This window comes from Myodes glareolus, chromosome X (genome assembly GCF_982192425.1).
Source record: "Myodes glareolus chromosome X, mMyoGla1.1, whole genome shotgun sequence".
NCBI classification, from domain to species: domain Eukaryota; kingdom Metazoa; phylum Chordata; class Mammalia; order Rodentia; family Cricetidae; genus Myodes; species Myodes glareolus.
Window position 1 is genome coordinate 33,915,804 of NC_142053.1, and position 22,169 is coordinate 33,937,972.

At 35.6% G+C, this 22,169-nt stretch overlaps 1 protein-coding gene across 1 annotated transcript in view; it reads right to left on the bottom strand.

Moving 5' to 3' along the window:
* Nucleotides 1-22,169, bottom strand: part of Tenm1 (teneurin transmembrane protein 1) — an 819,764-nt gene that overhangs the window by 78,633 nt on the left and 718,962 nt on the right. Inside the window, exon 24 of the mRNA XM_085684917.2 lies at nt 17,629-17,861. Within this exon, the coding sequence (XP_085541043.1) occupies nt 17,629-17,861 (233 nt within the window). The remainder of the gene's footprint in view (nt 1-17,628; nt 17,862-22,169) is intronic.

Below are 22,169 nucleotides of genomic sequence, written 5' to 3' on the forward strand. Positions count from 1 at the left end.
TTAAAATGACAAACACTCAAACAAATGTTCTACTGTCTGCAATGTCCTCTATATTTGACGAATGAGAGCCTTTAAAGTGCTTCAGAGTTATCACAATTCTGAATATCACAATAGATTGGTAAACGACTTGACGAAGAATTTTGATTTTGAGAAAGACAGACAGGTCCATTTTGGAGCATTTTGCTTCTCTTCAGCTTGTAAAGCATTAGCCTCAGCTTCGTTGCAAGGCAAAGTGAAGGAACAGCTCTGCTGTCTCCACCAACAGGTATTTTTGTTAAATCTGATTGAAGAACTTGTTTTCCCTTTTACTAATTTGTTCACCATTTACTTTACACCTGTTATCTGTTAGGCATTGTGCTAAGTACTAGAAGCATAGCATGGTAAGAAAAAAGGACATGACATTGCCTCTGATTGGCTCAGAAACTGGTGGGGGTTATGAAGAAAACTCAAGTAAACACAGAGGACTAGTTTGGGGGCAAGTTCAGGATGTCACAGAAGTAGGGGAAATTATGCTCATAAGTGGTATCTTACTAGAGTAGCTATATCCTGGAATCTGAAGATATATGTTGAGTTTCTGATGAATTTAGGATGAAATCTGGGTTAACATTATTGAAAACCCACACAGGATGTCCAGTATACAGTGATCATTTCGATTTGTTGAGTGTATTATGTTTTGCTAGGCACAGTGTTAGATTCTTTACAAATACATTCACATTTAATGCTAATAATAACCCTTTGTAGCAAATATTAATATCATTTTTAGAGGAAGAAATTAAGCCACTTCTCATTCTAGAAGCTTTTTCTGCAAACTTCAATTCACTATGGATTCTCTGCTTCCTAAATTGCAGAAGATATCATTTTATTTATGTGTTTTTAATGTGAATTCTGCAAACACGATCTGCTTATCTAATAAGCTTCCTGAGGATAAAAATGTATTTTTCTGGTTTATTTTTTATATCGTAACAAATCCAGGATACCTGAGCATCAGTGATCAAGAAATACTGCAGATTTATAGACTAAATTTTCATGTGTTTATATTGGTGCACGTCTAAACTTGAAATAAAATAAAGCATGCTAGGAGGTCAAAAGCTACACATGAATGTCTCTAAAATGAGTTTAGGAAGGCTGCAGTGATAATCTTTTTTGCTAAAGAGCATTAAGAGGAAGATAGTCTTATCAATTAGTGACGACTTGAGTATGGAAAAAAGGGGGGCTGACAAGCAAGAACGGAGAGATGAAAGACCATAGATGAAATTAACTGAAAATGAATTTGATCTATGGAGATTGCAATCGTGAATAGCTTCATGCTCCCACACAAGAAATCCACTTTTCTCTGTCGACACAGCTTTGCGTTCATTTTTTGTAATCTTGTTCTAACTTATTGTGTCAGGAGCTTTAAAGAAACACAGATGGCTTAAGATTTCTCACTAATTTGCTTCACTGAATGTGAGAGAGCAGAGAGAACATTGGATCCAAGTTAAGGTTAGAGATTGGATTTTTAGGGTATGTCTATTACATATTTCTCATAGGACTTTTTGTAAGGCATTTTATTATTTGGTGTTTCGTTTCCTTTGTCTGTATATTCCCTATGACACGAAGTAAAATGAGGATCACCAGAGCCATGAAGGGGTTATGAAGAGGATAAAATATTATGGTATTGCTAAGTGGTATCATAATTACACAATCATTGCTACTATTTCTTGTGAAAGTGACTTTTCCAAACTTAGAATCATAGAGAATGTTTTCCATCTGGGTAATATTTCAACATTTTAAGCGTTCATATAGTAGACTGACAAATAGTAGAAGGTATAAGTCTGTAAAATCTTACGTAGCCTTTGTCAGCCGAGTGCCCCATATTAGACTCACCACAGAGGCAAGGCAGGGGTTGAAAGCAATTTTGTTAGCTTGGGACAAATTCTGTACCATTGAGCTGTTGAGGTAAATGTCTTCACAAATTAAAAGCTTGTTAAAGTTTTCATACAGATAATCCAATAAGGGAAGTTCCATTCTGTGCAATTAATTGGTTAAGGAAGGCTCAAGGCCAAGGGTAGTACTGGTATATCAAAATTTTGATATAAAACTTGACACCAATACTGATGTAATTTTCCATTGCTTTATAGAGGTTGGTTTGTATGTTGTGTGTATATGCAAGAGAGATTTGGGCAAGTAGATGATTATAGCCTAAATTGAGATGTGCATTTCTTGATTTATTTTTATGATAAAATTCTTGCCTCAAATATGCATCTGGAGTACGATTTAAAAGGGGCTTTCTCTATACAGGTTAAGATATAGGAAATGACTAAGATATGTTTAAAAGAAATGCTTCTGCCATCCTAAGAAAACAAGCATCCCCCAAGATCCTTATATGAACAATTAGCCTAAGGTAGGAAAGTTCATTTATTGCCAATAAACCAGCAAAACCTAATTGCAGTTGTTTCACTCTAGGGAAAATGAGTCTCAAGGTATGGGAATGACCAAGATGTTCTAATAAAAAAAAAGCAAACTAAGTAGAATACCTTGACCCAATGATCAGTAAGAGCAGGTATATGGAGCAGTAACATGATAGTGCTTACTATTCAGAAAAGTAGGCTAACTAAAGGAGAATGAAGATTTTTTTTAAAGAATAATTATTTGCAGGCTAGATTTCACTCAAAAACAACACAGAAAGCCTGTATAAAATTCTTTCAGCATCCATGCATCTTGGTGAATGGAGCTAATGCCAGAAGAGAAGCTCACTATGTCAGAAGCAGTAGTCAGATATTTGTAAACGGTAAGGCAAGGTAATGAGCACTGTGTGCATACAATTTTTCACCCATTTAAATACAGTTCAAGAGACATTAAGAAATATTATTTTGAGCTCAATCAATAATGTGCAACCAGAAGAACAACATTCATGAGTAGGCACTTTCTTATTCTCTGTCTCACACATCTGCAACACTCATGACAGCTGAGGGCCAGCAAGATGGCTCCCTTGCTTAAGGTTACAAAGCCAGTTGTGCCGATCTAACACGGATCCCTCAGGTCCATATGGTGTAAAAAGAGAGACCCAACCCCCATAATTATGGGAGCTGTGCTTTCTGAAATTTGCATTTGTGCTGTGGCATGTGTGTGTGCAAACACATACTCACAAATACATGTAAGGCAGGGAGGGGGGCAGAGGAAAATGTAGAGCTCAATAAAAACCAATAAAAATTTAAACAAACAAAATGAAATATGACAGTTTAGTTAAAGTAAGATCTTCAGGATATTCAGTTTCATGAAGCAAAGATCTCTGTGCACCACCAGTCCTTGGCAAGTTGATCTACAGGTTTGATAATCTTGGGCACGAGAAGGTTATGTAAAAAAGTATTGAAAGAAACTAGATGCTTGTCATTTCCCATGTCTCATCTTGATTGGTAATCCCCAGGCCATTTCTATCCCTTTCATTCTCTAAATTGAATCACACAGATACGTTCATGAGTGATATGAGAGGAAGAGGGAATTCGGGCTGTGCGGCTGTAGCTTGAACCAATGTACCTAATCTCCCAGCCTTTCATCTTTGTCTAATGGTAGGAATAATGGCTGAGCTGCCCATGTCAGTACGTTACTATAAAGGCCAAATAAGATAACAGCTGTCCTGTCTGTGAGATCTTTCCAAAAGGTGAACGCGAGTGATGTTAATATTTATTTATGGTTCTGATTAACAGTTAGTTTTCTGGTATCATGCTGTGGTATATCTAGTACATGATTACCTACTCCAACATAGCCCCGTGTATAATTCTATCAGCATCTGCTCCGTGCTGACAGTGGTGATCAGTCTGAATAGCATCTTGTATTATTATTCCAGTCAAAGCAGTAAGCAGTCTATGTTAGCTCTGAAACATACCACTTTTCGATCCCCATTGTTTGGCCCATACCATTTTCTCAGCCTATAATGCCCTTTCTTCTTTCTACTGTTCTAATCCTGGTCTTCTGTTAAGGTGCAACACACAGCTAGTCACATGATTTACAATATACACACTGACTTTAATATTTGCAAATGTCTTGATGAAGGTATTTTCTTGGCAATTTTAGTGTTTTTTTTTTCATGGTAGAAACTGACTGATCCTATTAGAGGAGGTATATAATGCAATTCCAAGTGGGTAAGTTTGAAGTATAACATGACTTTAAGTTACTAATCTAAAGCCTACACTATTAGTAAGAATGTGATACGTTTCTGACTGTACTCAAGAACACATTTTACACTGGGCCTAGTGGCATATGCCTGTAATCCCCAGCACTTTGATATAGAGGCAGGAGGTTCAGGTCTTTAAGGCCGGGCTCACGTACAGCAAAATCAAGGCCAGCCTGGGTTACACAAATTTCAATTCGAATAACAAAGAAACAAGCACAATAATACATTTTACTTAGGACCTTGGTAACAAATCCATGTACCCACAAGAAGAGCCAAATACTTTTATTTCTCTTTTATAGTTACCCTTTTATTCCCAGTTACTTACTTTCTCCCCTTTTCCTTTGTTCTTTGAATTCCTTTTCCTTTTCGAGTTGACTTAACATATTATGGATAAAGGTTAGAAGCTAGTTCTTAGTTTTACTTTATCCCTTTGTCTAGTCTCCCTTTCAGATTACTCTGCCCTTTTCGTACTATTTTTTTTAATCCTAAGATATCAATCATTTTTGAACCCTTGCAACGTTTAATGTTGATATCATATAATGAATCATCTCTTGTCTTCCCAAGCAGATTATACTCTACTTAAGGGTAGGGCCATGCCTTTTTGCTTTCTTGAAGACTTTTGAATTTGTTGTTTGAAAAGCTCAACCAAAAAGTGAAACTCAGAGAACACATGCTTCTTTTCCTAATAAGATATACTGGGATGATGATGTTGATTTGTCAAAGTAGCTAAAATCAGTGAGAGCCTTATGAATTGCAATGTGGAGCTATTGGTACCAGTGTTTTATTGAAATCAATTAAATATATTGAAAGTATTAATGATGGCAGCTCTGGGTACCGGTCTGATAACAAGGAGGCTTTTGTGTAACTGGCATTAGCGTAGTTCTTGCATAAAGGAGGACTTTATATGTATGTAGAATAAATGACGCAGGTCTTTATTAGATATAGAACAATATAAGCAATTAGAAAGTCATTAATAACAGTGAACCGTATAAATAAAAAAAACCAGAGGAAAAATGAAAAATTCTAACGTATGATATTTTGAAGCTGCAGTGGTTCCATAATTCAATTTCCAAACATTTCTAACTTTTTTAGGAACAAGAGAAGATCAGATTATGTGCAGTTCACAAGCTGGGGGTTTGGGCCATCTGTGACATCTGGATAGCATCCTGTAAACATTCAAACTGATTCTTTGAAGAAAGCCTTAATGTCAAAACTGGACTTGGGAAATAAAATACTGCCCAGCATTAAAAATAAAAAAAGGGTATTAAAATTTAACCTGTGGTTTCACAAACATTTTCTTGGTTAGTGAGCTTTAGCTTTTATATCAACTAACACAGCCCCTATTCAGTTCACTCTCCATAGACATGGCCCTCACCCCCATTTTACTATTTTAGAAAAGGTGAAAAGGCACCTTGTGAGACTAAGTCCTAAAATAGGGCCAGGGTTGTAAATTTCTTGCGGTTCTGATTTTACTTTGTTCAAGATGATGGAGAAAGGACCACAGAAGTAAACAGTAAACAGTTAGCAAAATCCATTCTGATAGATTTTAGCTTGGGGAGGGACAAAGTAGACTTGTCAATCTGTTAGTATGGCTTTAATTTTCTTGGGTTAGAGATGCCTTCCAAGATGAGAAATGATTCTTGGACACTCACGGAAATTACTGTTATAATCAGCTGCCTTTACTGAGTAAATACTGGTAAAATTGGGCCACCTACCCACCTTCCTTTCCCCCAAATCCATTACACACTCTAACAAGATTTTGAAAAATCAAATGGAATAGCTAGTAAATGAAACTGGAAGAAAAATAGAGCAAATAACATTGGAGCTTCTTGGCCAGGCTTTGATATTTGGGGCTGGAAGATAACCTCACATTTGAGTGGTTAATCCTGTGATTCCTCAGGGAGAAACTGTAAATGGGCCAGAACTCACTCCAAAGGAAACAGGGACTTTGGTTAATGATAAAGTTGACTCATTACATTGATGCTTTTTTTTTCAGGAAGTTCACAGTCAGCCATTTAGGCAATTCTGAGTGTGAGCATGTACAAAAAGTGCTGGTAAGCTTGTAGCTAACTGGAGAGGCTTAAATCCAATAAGTTCAGTTAATAAGAGGTGAATACTAGTAACCAGATAGTGCTCTAAAGACCCTAGTTCAAGGCCAATTCTCTTAAATGTTCTCAATTATCGTTACCTGTGCCTCATACCTTGTTAAATGTTTTGACTACCATCTCTATTGAGAGAAAAAAAAAGCCTTGTTTAAAACAAAACAAAATAAAATACTTTTTGAAATGGAATTGTCAGGTACAAACTTTTAAGTTGTTTTCTAACACACTTTCTGATTCAAAATGTTTTAAAACCAGGCAACATTTCAAGTGGTAGACAAGTCAGGACACAATTCTAACTAACACCCATGCACCCATCACTCAAATTTAACACATGGCACTATTTCATTCCCGCATCAGAAAACAGAAAACATCATGGATCCAGTTGAATCACCACCACTTCAGTCTTCCACCCACTTTCCTTTTTTCCTTACATGTATTACTATTCTGAAATTAGTGTGTATCATTCTTATACATTTTAAAATATATTTTTGCCTATTCATATATCTACAAATAATAGATAGTATTAGTTTTATATGTCCAAAATTTATTTAGATGGAACAGTAGGGGAACAGACTTGATCAAAAAACATTATGTGCATGTCCTCAAACAATAAAAAGATCTTTTTATGTAACTGGACTCTGTAGCACAGTTTGTGTTTGGCATATCTGAGACTTTGGGTTTGATACATGACACCATGAGATACACATCAGAAAGAGATAACTGTGCTTGTTGCACATGAATGTGACTGTATGCATTGCTTGAGAAATGCACATACAAAATAGCTAAAACAGTGAATATTATATAATGTACCACAAATCATATACTAGGCAGGAAATAAATATAATAGTATACTATCTTTTGTGAAGGAAAACATATAAGTGTGGATGGACTTGGAACAATTTGCTAAAATGGCTTACTGTTAGAGGGCTGTGTTTATGGGAAACAAGTTTGGGAGTTTCTCTTTGTACTTTTCTCTATAGTTCAAACTTTTAAGCAATAGAGACTTATTACATATATATTTTTAAAGACCTTTAGACTCAGCTATATCAATGATGAGACTATGGAATACTTAAAATCTTTGTTCTTTATACTACTCTTTTAAAAGAGATGTAATTAAATATTTTTTACCACCAGGCTGCTAGGATTGCAATGGCTTGTTATTTACATTTCTTCCTTGACTTATGGTGTGACACCTTCATTGGGTGTACTTCAAATGCTCAGATGAGAATAACACATTGTCAACTTTTTATAGTGTGATATTCTTTCCTGAAGAGTTGTTATCCATGAAAACAAAGACAGGATAATGCATGTGTGTGTGTGTGTGTGTGTGTGTGTGTGTGTGTGTGTGTGTGTTGCAGCACTGTGGCTGTGCATATATGCACAGCTGCATTTTACTTTATAACTAAGTGCTAATTAGAATATAATAGTGTTCTGTTAACTTGTAAAAAATAGTAAAAGTCTATTGTTTTGTGGACTGTAGCTGGATCCAAAACTCTTTGCATGTAAGGAAAATGTGCTACATCTCCATCCCTTCTCAGAAACTTAAAGATAATAAAATCAAAATGACTTACAATTCCTTGTGTAGCAGTGAGCATAGACATTTAGACATGCTTCCTTCCAAGCTTTTCCCACCATAGAGCCACACTGCACTCACACCTTTGCAGATTTAGCAGCACACACTCAATGCCATTTTGTGTTCTGCACTTATCACTGGCTGTTATTTTGTATTTTCATTATGCTTCAGAGGTTAGTAATGTGTGGGGTTTGTGGGGGAGATAACCAGTCTTTAGATGCAGACAATAAATGAACACACACTTTCTACAGAAATACTTAAAATGAGAAATAATGTAAGTAATATGTCTGCTTTTCTTTTTGATCACAATTTGCTAGAAAATCTGAAGAATATCAGTTAGAAAATACTCTCCTCAGGGTAACATTTAGTATTACATTTAGTATATTAAAGAAGATACAAAAAAGAAGATACTATATATTAAATCATACTACTGTATGCTTATTTGTTTTCAACTGGGGTGAAGGAAGTCAAAGTTAGATTTATATCCAGGGGAGACAAACTGTGGGCTGCAGGGAGGCACCAAGAGAAAAACAGAAGGGGAGACATTTAAACCATCCCCACTTTATCAGTTTGTTGCTTGCACAGATAACTTGTAAAAACCTGTCTTTCTTTTATTTAAAACCAAAACGGCAGCTGCCTTTCTTGTATGTGCCATCTGTAATCTTTGGATGAAGTGGCCCAAAATGCAATCAATTGTTCAATTAAAAAATAAAAATAAACTTTATGACTCCATATTCAGTTGTGATTTAGCTCATGGTGATGTTAAAGTCACAGATTTTGAAAGATGGCTTGGTTTACTTTATGTTGTTAGAGTTTTACTCTGTACACCTGTTCATTTATTTAGTATTTAGTATTTCTAGAAGCTAAAAACAGCAACTGATTATTGCTTCCTCTGTTGACAGGTTAATATTTTGAATTCCCTGGATTATCAGTGGAATGTAGATAGAAGATTCCTCCAGAAATCGCCAAACTGACTCACAAGGTTTTCATTTCTTTGATTTCATGCTCAACCCAATATATTCAGTAAACATGCAATTACAGGGTCATTTTGTACTGATCTTGGATGGGGCTTTGATCAAAGTTTTAACTCTAACATTTTTTTTCATGTTTTAGAGCCTTAAAAACAAACACTTTACATGGAAGGAAATGTCCTAATTAACTTCTGAAGAATTTGTACATTAAAATATCTTACCCTGCTGGAGAAGACTGATAAAGCAAACTTACTACCTTCTGCTGAAGAGAAACTGTATTTAGAAGGAACTTGCTATTCTCATAAAACTTTTAATAGGAAGAAGTGAATCAAATTCCTTAATTACCATTTTATGGTTGGTAAAAGGGCAAATTACATGCCATCCATTTCTAAACTTCTAAATGTCTCTGGTGCTTTTAATTAAAGCTGCCATCTAGAAACTACTAAAGCAATTTTACGCAATTAGTTATTTATAGGTTACCATAATACAGCACTCAAAATATGATTCAGATGATTTGCAGCCTGTTAGTGTGTGATTTCTGTCATTATTTTATTTTTTGGCCAGGGAGTATTCTTTGAAATCAGTTGAGGTGATTCTTAAGTGGACAAACGGGAAATGCATGACACCGAGGGGCTGTGATAAAGAAGTAAAATTAGTTTGGGTAGTGAGCTTAGATTTTTTTTAAAAAAATAATTATAGTTCTATGCTTACAGTCTTAAATGGAAGGGATTATGAGTTGCATTCTTGATAGTGCTGTGCTGTGAAGATAAAGTACAGCCAACTCTCTGTATATGCGAATTCTATACCCGTGGATCTAACCAACTATAGATCTAAAATATTAAAAAGAAATTTCATCTGCAACTGAATGTTCACAGGTTTTCTCTTTTTATCATTCCTTAAACCATTTACATAGCATTTTCATTGTACTAGATATTGTAAGCAATCTAGAGATGATTTAAAAGGTAGAAAGAATGTGCATAGACCACATGCAAATATTATGCCATTTGATAAAAGAGAGTTGGACATCTTCATGGATACCAACGAATGAATTTATCTCATTGATTTCCTCCACCTTTCCCCACTCTCCTGATATTCTACCAGATATCTAGCAGCAGACTTTTCCATGTTGCCTTGCGTACATTCTATTTGCTGTCTTTGGGTGATCTTGTCTACCTAAACATGTCCATACTCTATGCCTTCAAGGTTCCTATGAAGTGTTTTAATGAATGAAATAACATCCTGCTGTCCCCGACAATTCCACTTTCTGGGCACTAATTTTACATCTGAACAGAATTCTTGCAGAATGAATTCTATGATGAATCAAAGGGCAATTATTCTGGCTACAAGTGACTTGTGGGGCATTACCCAACACAAATGAAAACCAGAACTTAGTCAAATCACGTGCAACAACTGTATCCTAACCCGTCTTGACTCCTGATTCTCTTGTAGCTCCATCCTTCCCTAGGATACAGAGCATACCCCTTTTCAAAGTAACCTTTCCAGTGTGCTATCAGTTACTGTAATCAATATTAGTAACAACACAACAACACTGATCAGAACTATAGGTAATATTTACTGTGTACACACTCCATTCTAGATATTTCATTAAGCAGCTTATTTATTTGGTGCTTTTATATTTTATTTTATTATTGCTTTATTGAACAAATCAGTTGTGTGGGTACTACTAGAATTTTCACTTTCAGGATGAGGAATTTGTAGCTCAGAAAAGTTAGACAGCTTTTCCAAGAGTGAAGGATCTGGGGTTCATATCTAATTCAGTTTGATTCTAGAACCTGGGTGGTTATCAGTATATTTATCCTCTAAAATATTACAATGTTCACGGAATTGATAAATGCATGGGAGTTACAATAAATGCAGAAGAGATCATTTACTCAAGCTTCTGTGACTTTACAAAACATGAACACTTAACAAAGAGTTCAAGCACAGATGACACAGAAAAGGCCAAGTCTATCCTCAACTTCTTCTTCTTCTTCTTCTTTTTTTTTTTTTGTCGCACCAACGGCTTACGCCTTTTGAATTGTAACAGACAAGTCAGAAAAGTTCTCAAATTACAGTTGCTCACACAAATCAAGGTTCTACTCCTTTCATCATTGTTAGCAGACACGTTAGAGCAAGTGTATACAGAAACTGGCTAAGCTCTTGGTATGAATGGATAATAGGTACTGAATGTTCTCTGTAGCAGCCCCTGTAAATTCTAAAATACTAAGAACTTAGTTTATGAAAGAAATCTCCATTAATATAATAGATTTCTATACCCTTTTAATGGCTGCATGGTATTTCTTCATATATTCCACATGCTATCAAATTACTTTTGAATTATTAGGTTTCTAATTTTTGACTAAAAAACACATTGAAGAATACCATGTGGCTAAAAGAAATCACAGTATTATTGGGGGGTTAAAAATAGCATTTTGTCAAAAGTTGAAGACTGTGAAATACATTTTTCATAAGCTGCTTCTAATCCTAACACGAACGTTAGATAAAACAAAATTACATAGGAAGGACCTTGCAAGCTGTGGCTGGGAATTTGGCCACAGGTGTCCGACGGTTGATATTACTTAAAAAGCAGATTTTATTAAAGTGATTCTCTCAAATCTTTCTTACTTACCCCAATGCCTGACTTTAATTTTCTCATCTTCAGAGAAAAGATATATTTCTTTGAAATCCCTGAGATTCATGACTCTTGCACCTCTTATCCTCCTCCTAATCTTAGGGCTATGTCTTTGTTCTCCCTCCTACTCCCATTTTATTTAAAAATATCTTTCATACACTGTATTTTGATCTTATTGTTTCCCTTTTCCCAACTCCTCCCAGATTCTCCCCATCTTCTCACCCATCCAACTTTATCTTCTCTCTCTCAAAACCAACAAAACAAAACAAACAAACCTATAAGAACTCCCAGCAAGACAAAAACTACCTAAAACATACAAAATGAAACAAAAAGACCACAAAACCCCTCTGGAATCCCTTCTGGGTTTCTCAACTAGTCCCGGGTACGGGGTCTGTTCTGGAGTGTTGTTGATACAGCCAGTGGTACAACATTAGGAAAAACTGATTTCCCCTCTCCCGGCAGATATCAATTTCAAAGAACTTTCTGGTTAGGAGTGGTATTTTGCATCTACTTCTTCTTCTCAGTCCTTGGGGTTTTGTCAGGTTTGGACTTATGCAGATCTTGTGGATGCTGTCACAGTCTCTGAGTTCATATGGGCATGGGTCCTGTTGTTCTCTCTCTTATTCAAAGCCCATTCACATATCAAAATTTTTGTTTGTTTTTCGTGACAAGATTCGTCTGTGTAGCTCTGGCTGTTCTGGAACTCACTCTATAGAACAGTCTGGCCTTGAACTCACAGAGATCCCCCTATCTGTCTGCCTCCTGAGTGCTGGGATGAAAAGCATGTGCCACCACTGCCTGGCTCAAATCTTTTGACTCTAGGATAAGATCATAACTCCATCCTCACTTCCTTCCTTCTGCTATTACCCTGAAATATTTTTTAAACTAGAAAACACTTATTATTTTTTAGAGTCTTAAATACAGCATTTTTTATTAATGCCGTGGCTTGTCTGTAATTTTATTCAAGAATATTCTTCTTATACCTCCAAATGGTTGTCACCAAGAAGTCATATAATATACTAAAGGAATGTATGAGAATCATTATTGCCCTCACCCTCACTGCACTGGAGAACCAAAACAAATTCCTTTTTTTCTACTATGTTCTCTTCCTTATAGACAGCACTGATGCCAGTAAGAAGTCACTAAATGTTGTCTTATCATCTTTTTATTAATCACATATATGCCATTTGGGAATAGTATGCAGATGCCCAAGGAAAGAATAGTGCTTAGGAATGTACCTCAGCTAGATTTAGAAAGGAACAGAAACTATTGTCTCTAGATTTTATATTACCCAGATTTTGTAATTTCCCATAAAGTTAAAAGGAATCATGTAGCTAGTGTCATGAATACCCTAAAGCCACCTAATAAAGGTGTAAAGACAAGAATTATTTCTTGTCCATGGAAAAACTGTTTACACTGAACTGGATATTGCCTAAGCCCTGCTGACTTCTGAGGTCAATTTATTTAAAGACACACTTGAAAACAGAGATATAATCTGTGCTGAGGTCTGAGGAAACATATTAAGTCATTGATAAATTTTAGCCTGTCCTGTCAATCTTTCACCCTTTGTATCTACTTGGAAAAACACAAGTGCATTCAGCTTGTCACCAATTTTGTTTTATAACCCTACCTAGTACCATTTCACATTCTGCTTAAGTACTTGGTCATCTATTACATGACTCATTAGTTTGAGTTCTCTGTAGAATTAGAGAAAGTCACAGTAAAAATAATAAATGGAACCTAAGTTTCAACGACATCATCCATGCATGTTTTAAAAGCATCTTTCAAAGTCAACTCAAACTCATATGCAGTGCTAGGGAACAGTGCTCCTTCAACTTCTTCTAAGCGAAACCCATTGAAGTATTGATGAGTTAAATGACAAATGTTTCTTGTTATTGGGATTCAAATCAAAGTTTATCACATTGGAAGAGATAAAGGTTTCTTCCCAGGAGAAGAACCCAGGGACTATCATATGAAATTCTATTTGAGGATGCTCCAATTTTTCCTTCAAACAAAATTTGTAGTTACTACGGCAGTCAGGACATTTAATAAAGTGAAGATTTCCTGTCTTGGTCCCTTAAGGAAAATTTGGTGAAGTTTCTAGTTGCAGAATCTTCCAAAGTGACAAGGTTTCCTGGAGATTTATTTGAATAATTACATTTACAAACTATGTAAATGCTATATGGTTCACTATCAGTATATAATTAGTTAAAAATCAGAGAAAGTGCTGTAATAGGAAAATGAAATTTAACTGGAAACTACCTTGTCTTATAAAGATTTTTTTCCCTGTGGAATACAAGTCACTAGATTACAAAGCATTTCCCAAAATTTGTATCCTCCACAGAGATCTTGAATTTTAGTTCAAAGATGTGGAATATGGTATAGTTCTATTGTAGGCTTCTTCACAGAAGATGCTTTATACATGATGCTAACTTGGTTTGAGTTCTGGGTTGTTACCTGTATACCACGTGATCCTGGGCAAATCTCTTGCCCTCTCTGAGTTTCAGTTTCCTCTTGTACAATGGGAATCATAGCACTGTACAAACTGAATAACATACCGTAGTTTCTCTGAATGCTATAGCAATCTTTACTGTATTCCATTAGAATCCAAAATGAGACTGTTCTGAATTCTTCAACTTAGACATGAGAAATTTTGTGATCCTGTGTTAAAATTCATGTTGGCTCAAAAATAGTTAATGGCATTCCTGTCTATTTTAGTGTTGAGGGAAAGGGAACCATGGTAAGGGATAGTGACTTGTATAGCCATTCAAGGAAAACATGGTCATTATATGGACAAATCAGGAAATTCAGGCTCTCTAGCCTGGAATTCTCAATTGGCTGCCATTTCTCACAAACACAAACAAATGAGCAAAGCAAAGTGAAATGCAACACACCTTCTGATCTCTGAACTTTGGTTGGTAGGCTTTTGATGGGATTTAACAATTTACTCTGACTTTAGCACAAGGGATCTCAAAATGCATTATTTTCAACTTGGTTTTATAATAGGTTCAGAAAATTAATGAGCTGCTTTGCTGATCAACATTTCCTAGTCTTACCTTGAGTAGTTAAGGAATGTTGGAATGTCTGCATAAAATTGCAATATGTTGCTTGTTAAAGTGTGAGAGCAGTGGCAACTTCCCTAATGCTGCAAAACTTTAATATAGCTCTTCATATTGTGGTGACCTTCAACCATAAAATTACTTCATTACTCCCTCCTAACTGTAATTTTGCTACTGTTATGAATTGTAATGTAAATATCTTATATGCATGATAGCTGATATGCTAGCCTATGTGGGATGAGAACTTCGATCTTAGAGTAAGCTCTCTTTCCTAACCAAGAAATGATACTCCCAGATGTACATTTCCATTTTCTACTGATCTACAGCTATTCTTTATGAGCTTCAGTGTGAGGGGAAAAATTTAAGCCTCCCCTTAAAACAATCCATTAAACAGTTGCTGTCTTCCAAAGCAGTCGCAAGAAGGAGCTGGTACACATGACAGACATTCGTATGGCAAAACTACAAACAAATGACACTTTCTTGAGAGACAAAGAGTATGCAGGAAAACTTCAAAGATGAAATTACCAATTTAGTCATACCCTTTTCTCAATTTACACACTGTAATTTAATAACTTCTTGCATGCATGAATTTTCTTTCTAAAAAGTTTATGAAACTGCCCTGTAGCATTCCATGTAAGACTCAAACTTCTGAGTCACTGACTGTTGAGTATGTCTAAGTTCAGTATGGAGATGGGAGTTGCAGCTGGGTCCTTGAGTTTCTCACCAGGATGTTTAAAGTGACTGATGTGTGTACTAATGCTCCACTACAATCTGACTACAAACATTGTTTCCACAGTCAAAGGATATGGTACATACCTATAGTATATTCCATAACTTTCACTTCTTTAAGTATTCCAGTTCACTCATTGTATCTGAACAAATACTGTAAACCTCAGCTTCAAGAACAGTATGTGAATGTTGTTCAAGTAAGTTCAGACAATCAGATGTTTGTCTGTGCCTGATGTACTCAGGGCTGCTTTGAAACTATTAGACTATGGCAAAGGGCATATGTGTAAAGAAAGTTGAGTAAATCAATATGAATGATAACATACTAGTAGATATGACAAAAAGAAAAACTAAGTTTGATATTAGCTTAAATAGATGTGTAATTTTTGGTACTTTAATTACTGATACTTCAAGAGTTCATGCAAATTCTGCTAATCAGTGCTCTTATTGCTGCTTTCCAAGCAGGAAAACTATAGCAAACCAATTCTTTGCTTTACTTGGAAAAGCAGAAATAGTCATTCTCTATGTGGCGGGCTGAATGTGGTAGGTGAGATGAGTGGTTTCCAGACTAGCAGAGACTCAGGAGGATGTCAATTTTAGGCACAATATAAGCCTGATTCCTCCTTATTGCTTATGCAGAAATCTTTATAATACTCACAAGAGTTTTAAATCCATAGAAAATGCAAGACCCAACCTGATATATTTTCTTGAAAGATGAGCTGATTATATGTTGCACCTGAGTTATTCATTTACTTCTTGAATATTTATTGTGGGCCCAGTATGTGGATGCAATAGGAGTTGGCACAGAGAAGAAGAAACACTTTACTATAATACTTGGGAGATTTACATTCCCTTAGGGAATACCTGGCATAAGTAAGAGTTATTTAATTGATCAATTATAAAATAAACACATTTGATGGATTCTACATCATGTTCAGAGTAGGTAGGGGATGGGTAAATTTATAAAATATTAGATGCAGTTTCTCTTTGCAACATTTTATAGAAAAAAATATTTCCATTTATGAAGGAACTGAGAAGCAAAAGAAGGCAAAAATGTAACCTAGTGTTAATTTAAAAGTATAGATACTATTTAAGAAATTCATCTTTAATGGGCTGGGACTGGCCAGAAGGGCTTTAATAGAGAAATGATAGTTGAAGAACCTGAATACTTTGAACTATCATAGTAGTTGGAATTTAATTCTAGTATGGCAAATGTCAAATGGCTATAGAATAATCTCTTAATATTTGAAATAGTATGTGGCTTTCTATCAAATTAAATACATTGTATTTATTGACATGGAAAGATATTTATAACACATTTGAGAATGACAATATATATCATGAATCTACTCTTAGCGGAATAAAACATTTGCTACACATAAAAATTCTAAAAGAATAAATACTATAATGTTAATGATAATTTTCTATATGTGGTAAGTGTATGCTGATTTTAGTTAAAATATTCTAATTCTTTGTATTTTCTGTAACAAAGGTGTATTATGTTTAATACTCAATGCTGGCTTTATGAAATCCAGTGAAATGAATGCTTTGTAAAATTCACTAAAATAAATATGTACACATGCATCTATAAAAACATAAAAGAAAGAATCAAGAATGTCTAAATAATTAAGCAGATGAGCTAGATGATACGTGATGACAGATCATTGGTAAATTTAGTAGTCTAAGGTGGCCATAGTGGCCATATGATGGAGTACTATGAAATTATAAAGTTAATTGGGAGACATATACATATTCATTAAACTACAGGCAATTGGGGTAAAGGTTGGTCCTACAAGATAGGGAAATTAAGTTTTTTTAAAATAAGGCTAAACTCCCACTAAAGGCTAAATAATTGGAATATTTTATCCCAGAGTTGATTTAAGTAAAAAAAATAGAAATAACTTAAAAATTATCTAGATATTTTGTAGGAAGAAAGGTTCATTAATGGTTGTTAAGCAAAAGATAGAGATGCTGTGAGATATTCAGCATTTCTGACAGTGGTAGAAGTTGGGAACAGACCTCCCTAGGTCCAGTGCAGGCCACAGAGCAGAAGCAAGAATGTGGAGCCTCTAGACTGGGACCAGTTAACACTTTAAGTGCTGGATTGTGTGGAGTTCCCAGAAAACAGTACCCAGTACAGGTTAGAAATCTTGAGAGACACTTCAATGGCCCTGGGCAGTAGTTATTTGCTAACCACACTAAAAGCATATCAATCATTTGATAACAATTATGATCATACTAATGCATAACATCTAAAATTTTGCCTTGATGTACCTATCTTCTGTGATAGGCTCTGGAAAAGCTGTCTGCGAGAGGAAGAATGTTGAGATAGACAGAGTATGACAATAGCTTTTAGATTTGGTAACATCACACAAAATCTACAATTGAGGAATGAATTTCTGCTTATTTTACCTCGAGGACTGTTCAATGATGCTTCTGAGGCTTTCCCACCATCTCCGCAGTGACTCTGGTCAAAGGGAAGACACTGATCACCTGTGCCGGCCACCACCTCAAAATTCTTAGTCAGATCTTTTGTTTCCACGAGAGATTTCAGTTTGTAGACTTTTCGAGTATTGGTGTCTGATAGGTAGAGTGATTCAGACATAGGGTCCATAGCCAGATAGTACTTGTGTGCAGGGCTTGTGCTAGGGAAGAGGAAAAAAATAAGTCATTAAAAGCAATTTGCTCAACATGTACCCTTGGAGTCTGTCTTTTGTCACAAGTGGAAAAAATATTTTAATAGATGAAAGAATTGATGTATCTTCCTGTGTATGTACCAAGGGTCTAGACATGTATTTGTTTTTCTAATAATGGGTCTAGGCATGAGACAATCCAAATCATCCAGCTAACCTATAATGATGCTGACATTCTGATACTGTCCATTGAGAAAAGAAAGAAACAGAGAAAAATATCTCAGGAGCTGCTTTTCATATTCCGTCATCCAATTACCAACTGGGTGGTTGCTTGTGTCACGGTCACCTCGAACTCACCAAATTTAACACAAATCTTGTTTTCACGGGACACTGCCATCTTCCTAGGTGCCTGTTGTCAATTGCAAGGCATGTTTCAAACTAGAGGACTATTGATCTTGGAGGGATGTATCTAAGAGAAAACCGTTAAAGTTCCAAATTCCCTCTTTGAAGTGAGCAACACTTCTCTACACACTTTCCCTTATGTCAGACACTGATGAAATTTAACATTTCTAAAGTATAATCATGACATTTGAGTTTTTGTTTCTTTGTTGCCGTTGCCATGATAAATACCATGAGCTAAGCATAACTGTGGAAGAATTGGTTTATTGCCTCTTATAGGTTAGAGTCCACCATTTAGTGAAGCCAAAATGGGAACTCAAGGCAAGAAACTAGAGGTAGGAACTGAATCAAAGACCATGGAAGAATGCTGTTTACTGGCTCGCTCTCGATGGATTACTAGGCCTGACTTCTTATACTACTCAGGATGAGCTGACCAGGTGTGACACTGCACACAGCAGACTGGGCCCAGGCACACCAATCAGCAACCACAATAATGCCCCGCTGATATGCTCACAGGCCAATTTGATGGAGGCAGTTTCTCAGTTGAGGTTACCTCTACCCAAGTGACTCTAGTTTGTGTCATGCTGGAAAAAATTAATCAGTATACATAGTCACATGGTTGGGTACATAGATTCACCTCTGTTGTATGTCACATAGAAGGTGTTTTGAAGTTGGTTTCATTTTTCATCGTGGCTTATAATTATTCTGACCACTTCTATAGTTAGAGATATTGTAAATTTTTGAGGCAATATAATAACCCTTTCTACCTCAACTATTCTCACATGCTTTTAGTGTCTTTACCCAGGCAGCTTCTCATGAAGGAAGCCTTCCTTAAATTTATACATTGGGTTATTTGCATAATGCTTAGGAAGAATACATACAAATTAAATGACTTGTTTAAGTATGAGTGTTCCCCAGTCTAATGAACTGTGAGAATTAGCAGGAAGGCAACCCTTTCATGTTTATTTCTAATATGTTTAGTGCTGAGAACTCTACTTAGTACCTACCCTCTGTGCCAGAAGCAAAATGTCATTCTTTCCCAACTCCTTTCTACCATTTCTCACGTCTGTGGAACATCATGCTCTTGTTTCTTCCCTCTACTAACTTCTTCAGTATTTTCCTTTATCTCTGCTAGTTCAAGCACACATCCTCTCTTACTGGAGCATTCACGGTGCCATTTCTATGTTGTGTGCTCGTTTATTAATTCCTTAAACTACATCTTCTAAACACCTGAAATGTGCTCAGAAACTGTGCTATGGGATAAAGGCCAACTTGTCTATAAGATACAACCATTTTCTTTGTCAAACTCACAGCTTAGTCAAGGAGACCGATAAGTAAACAAGGTATGACTCTCATAATTCACGTATTAGTATAGAAAATGTGAGAAGGGAGAGAAATGATCAGAGAAGAGGGATTTGTGATGCAGGAATACCTATCATACTATATTAGTGTTTTTAAATTACTGATTGAAGTCTGTGTTTTATTTAGATTTCCTTAGTTTGCTGTTATTTATTATTATTTATAATATTATTATTAATCTAAGATCATTTCCCATTCCAAGACAGCAAATTACATTTAGTCATCATGTCTTCTTAGGCTCTTTTGGCCCATGACATTTTCTTGTACTTGCCTTGGTTTTGATGACCTTACCAGTTGTAAGACCATTTTTCAGGTATTCTACAGGAAATCCTTTTTCAGGAATTTGTCTGATACACTTCTCTGATAGGAATTGTAGGGTTTTGATGAAAAAGTTTCATTTTCATCAAATCCCACCTACATTGTAAACAATCAACAAAATTTATCACTGACCAGCTTGATGTCAACCTCCTGGGAGAGCCATTTTTCCTTACTATAAAAAGTATTACTTATTGTTTTCCCTGGAGGGACATAATTATCCACAGAGAAGACTTAAGGTATCAGGAATGACATCACACACCATTGAGAGTAGAGCATCACATAAATTTTCATTTTTGGATAGGTGATTCATATTTTTCATTTATTTAATAAAGGTATGAGCTTTTTAAAATATCAGTATGGGCTCCACAGACATTTATTTTATGCTTGCAGCAAATGAAATCTAATGCTATTTTATATTGTCCCAGTTGCTCCCACTAAGAACTCTTTCTCTTGGATTATATGCACCTTTTATGTGCATCCATAAATGTTTATTATTATTATGGTTATGATGATGATAATGTTAAGACTTAATTACTTCTGGCACTCCAAGAATGTTCTATACTCTTCTTAAATCCTTCCTTCCATTATACCAGAACCAGCCTTTCTTGAAAAACAATGGTTCCTATTATTTGGGAATGGTATTAAAAAGCAAAACTGAATTGATGGTTCTAAGTATTATTTTTGCATGTAACTCCCTTCCTAAATACATTGTGACCTGTTTGCACACAGGTCCCTCCGCCCTTGATGTCCAATAGCACCTGAAAAGTTCAGTATTCAGTTAGTTCTGAACAAGAACTGGAGTATATGGCATAAAAATAAGGCATGAAAAGAGTTCAGGCTTTGGGTACTTAGCCAAAGAAAGTGGAGGTGAGAGTATTGTCAGAAGAAAGATCTTTTAAGAATTGACATTCTCTTAATTGGAACTGCCCTCTAAGCATATTTATGTATGTTAATAATTATAAAGTTGGCAAATGGTAACTTGAAACTCAGTGTGTACTGGAAGAAAATCAGATTCAGTTGGAATAGTTGGTGTTTTGTTCTACTTACCTTCTTTGAGTAACATAACTCAGCAGATTTCAGGGACTTTTTCAATCCTGGAACCACCATAAGAGGTGCTATATGTAAACTGTAAAGGGCACCACCAGATTCCAAAATGATTTAACAGCTCTACCCCCAAAGCATCTCTACAGCAAAAATTTCTCAAATAGGTGGTAAGTAAAACTTTTTATGTTTTTAATTCATTTTTTTTAACTTTCAGAATAATATTTCTCCAACATACTTAGATTTTCCTAGAGTAAAGAATGGGTTGCAACCTTTCTGGAAATAACCTTTAATACTTTGGTATCCAATTTCTGCAGTTTCAACTGCGCCAGATTAATCATGCTTTGTTTAGGTAGGGACCATGGGCTATTTTTCCAAGAGAAATGTTATTCGCACAAAAGTAGTTTGGAATGCATTACATTCATTCATTATTGAATATCTCCAATGTGCCTGTAAGCTAAGTTAGAATTAGTATTCACTTCAAATTTCAGCTGGGGAAACCCAGCACCAGAAGGGGCTTGCCCAAGGTCACTAACAGTTTTGTGCCCTTACTAAGATTAGATTGGATCCCATGTGACTGTATACACGAAATGCCAATAGAACACTCTTGATGTGAAAGTGGAAAAGACAATCCATGTTCTCACATTTTCCTGAGTAACTTGATGTATTTTCTTCATCAAGGCTCTTCTTCAAATTTGTGTACTGGTTTTTAGAAAAGGGAATAGTCCAACATATCAAAATAAAATTTGATTAATGTTATTTTCTTGATAGAGAAATACCTTGTATTGATACACAATTTCTTACCATTTCATACCATTTCCCAAGTACACTTTAGCTCCATTGACAATGATTTCTTTTTGCTTTCTGAAAACATGCAAACTTGCTGCAACTACATTTCTATTCGCTTTACCCCAACATGACTAAATGCACATCAATTTAGGTGTTTGAGCTACTCAGTCATCGTCTGGCTAGTTTTATACTCAGGCCATTGGTCTTCAAGTTACCAGTGATCACTTCATTCGTAGCAATTAAAATCACGTAGATTTTTTAAATGGAGAATTAACACTTATAATTATTAACATGCAATAGTTGACCAGTAAGCAAATTGACACCCAACGGAATTTGCTTAAACAGTCAGTTATGCCAGACTTGAAAGGCTGATTTTGTACAAAAGCATTTGGGAAGAGGCATTTCCCAAGTACA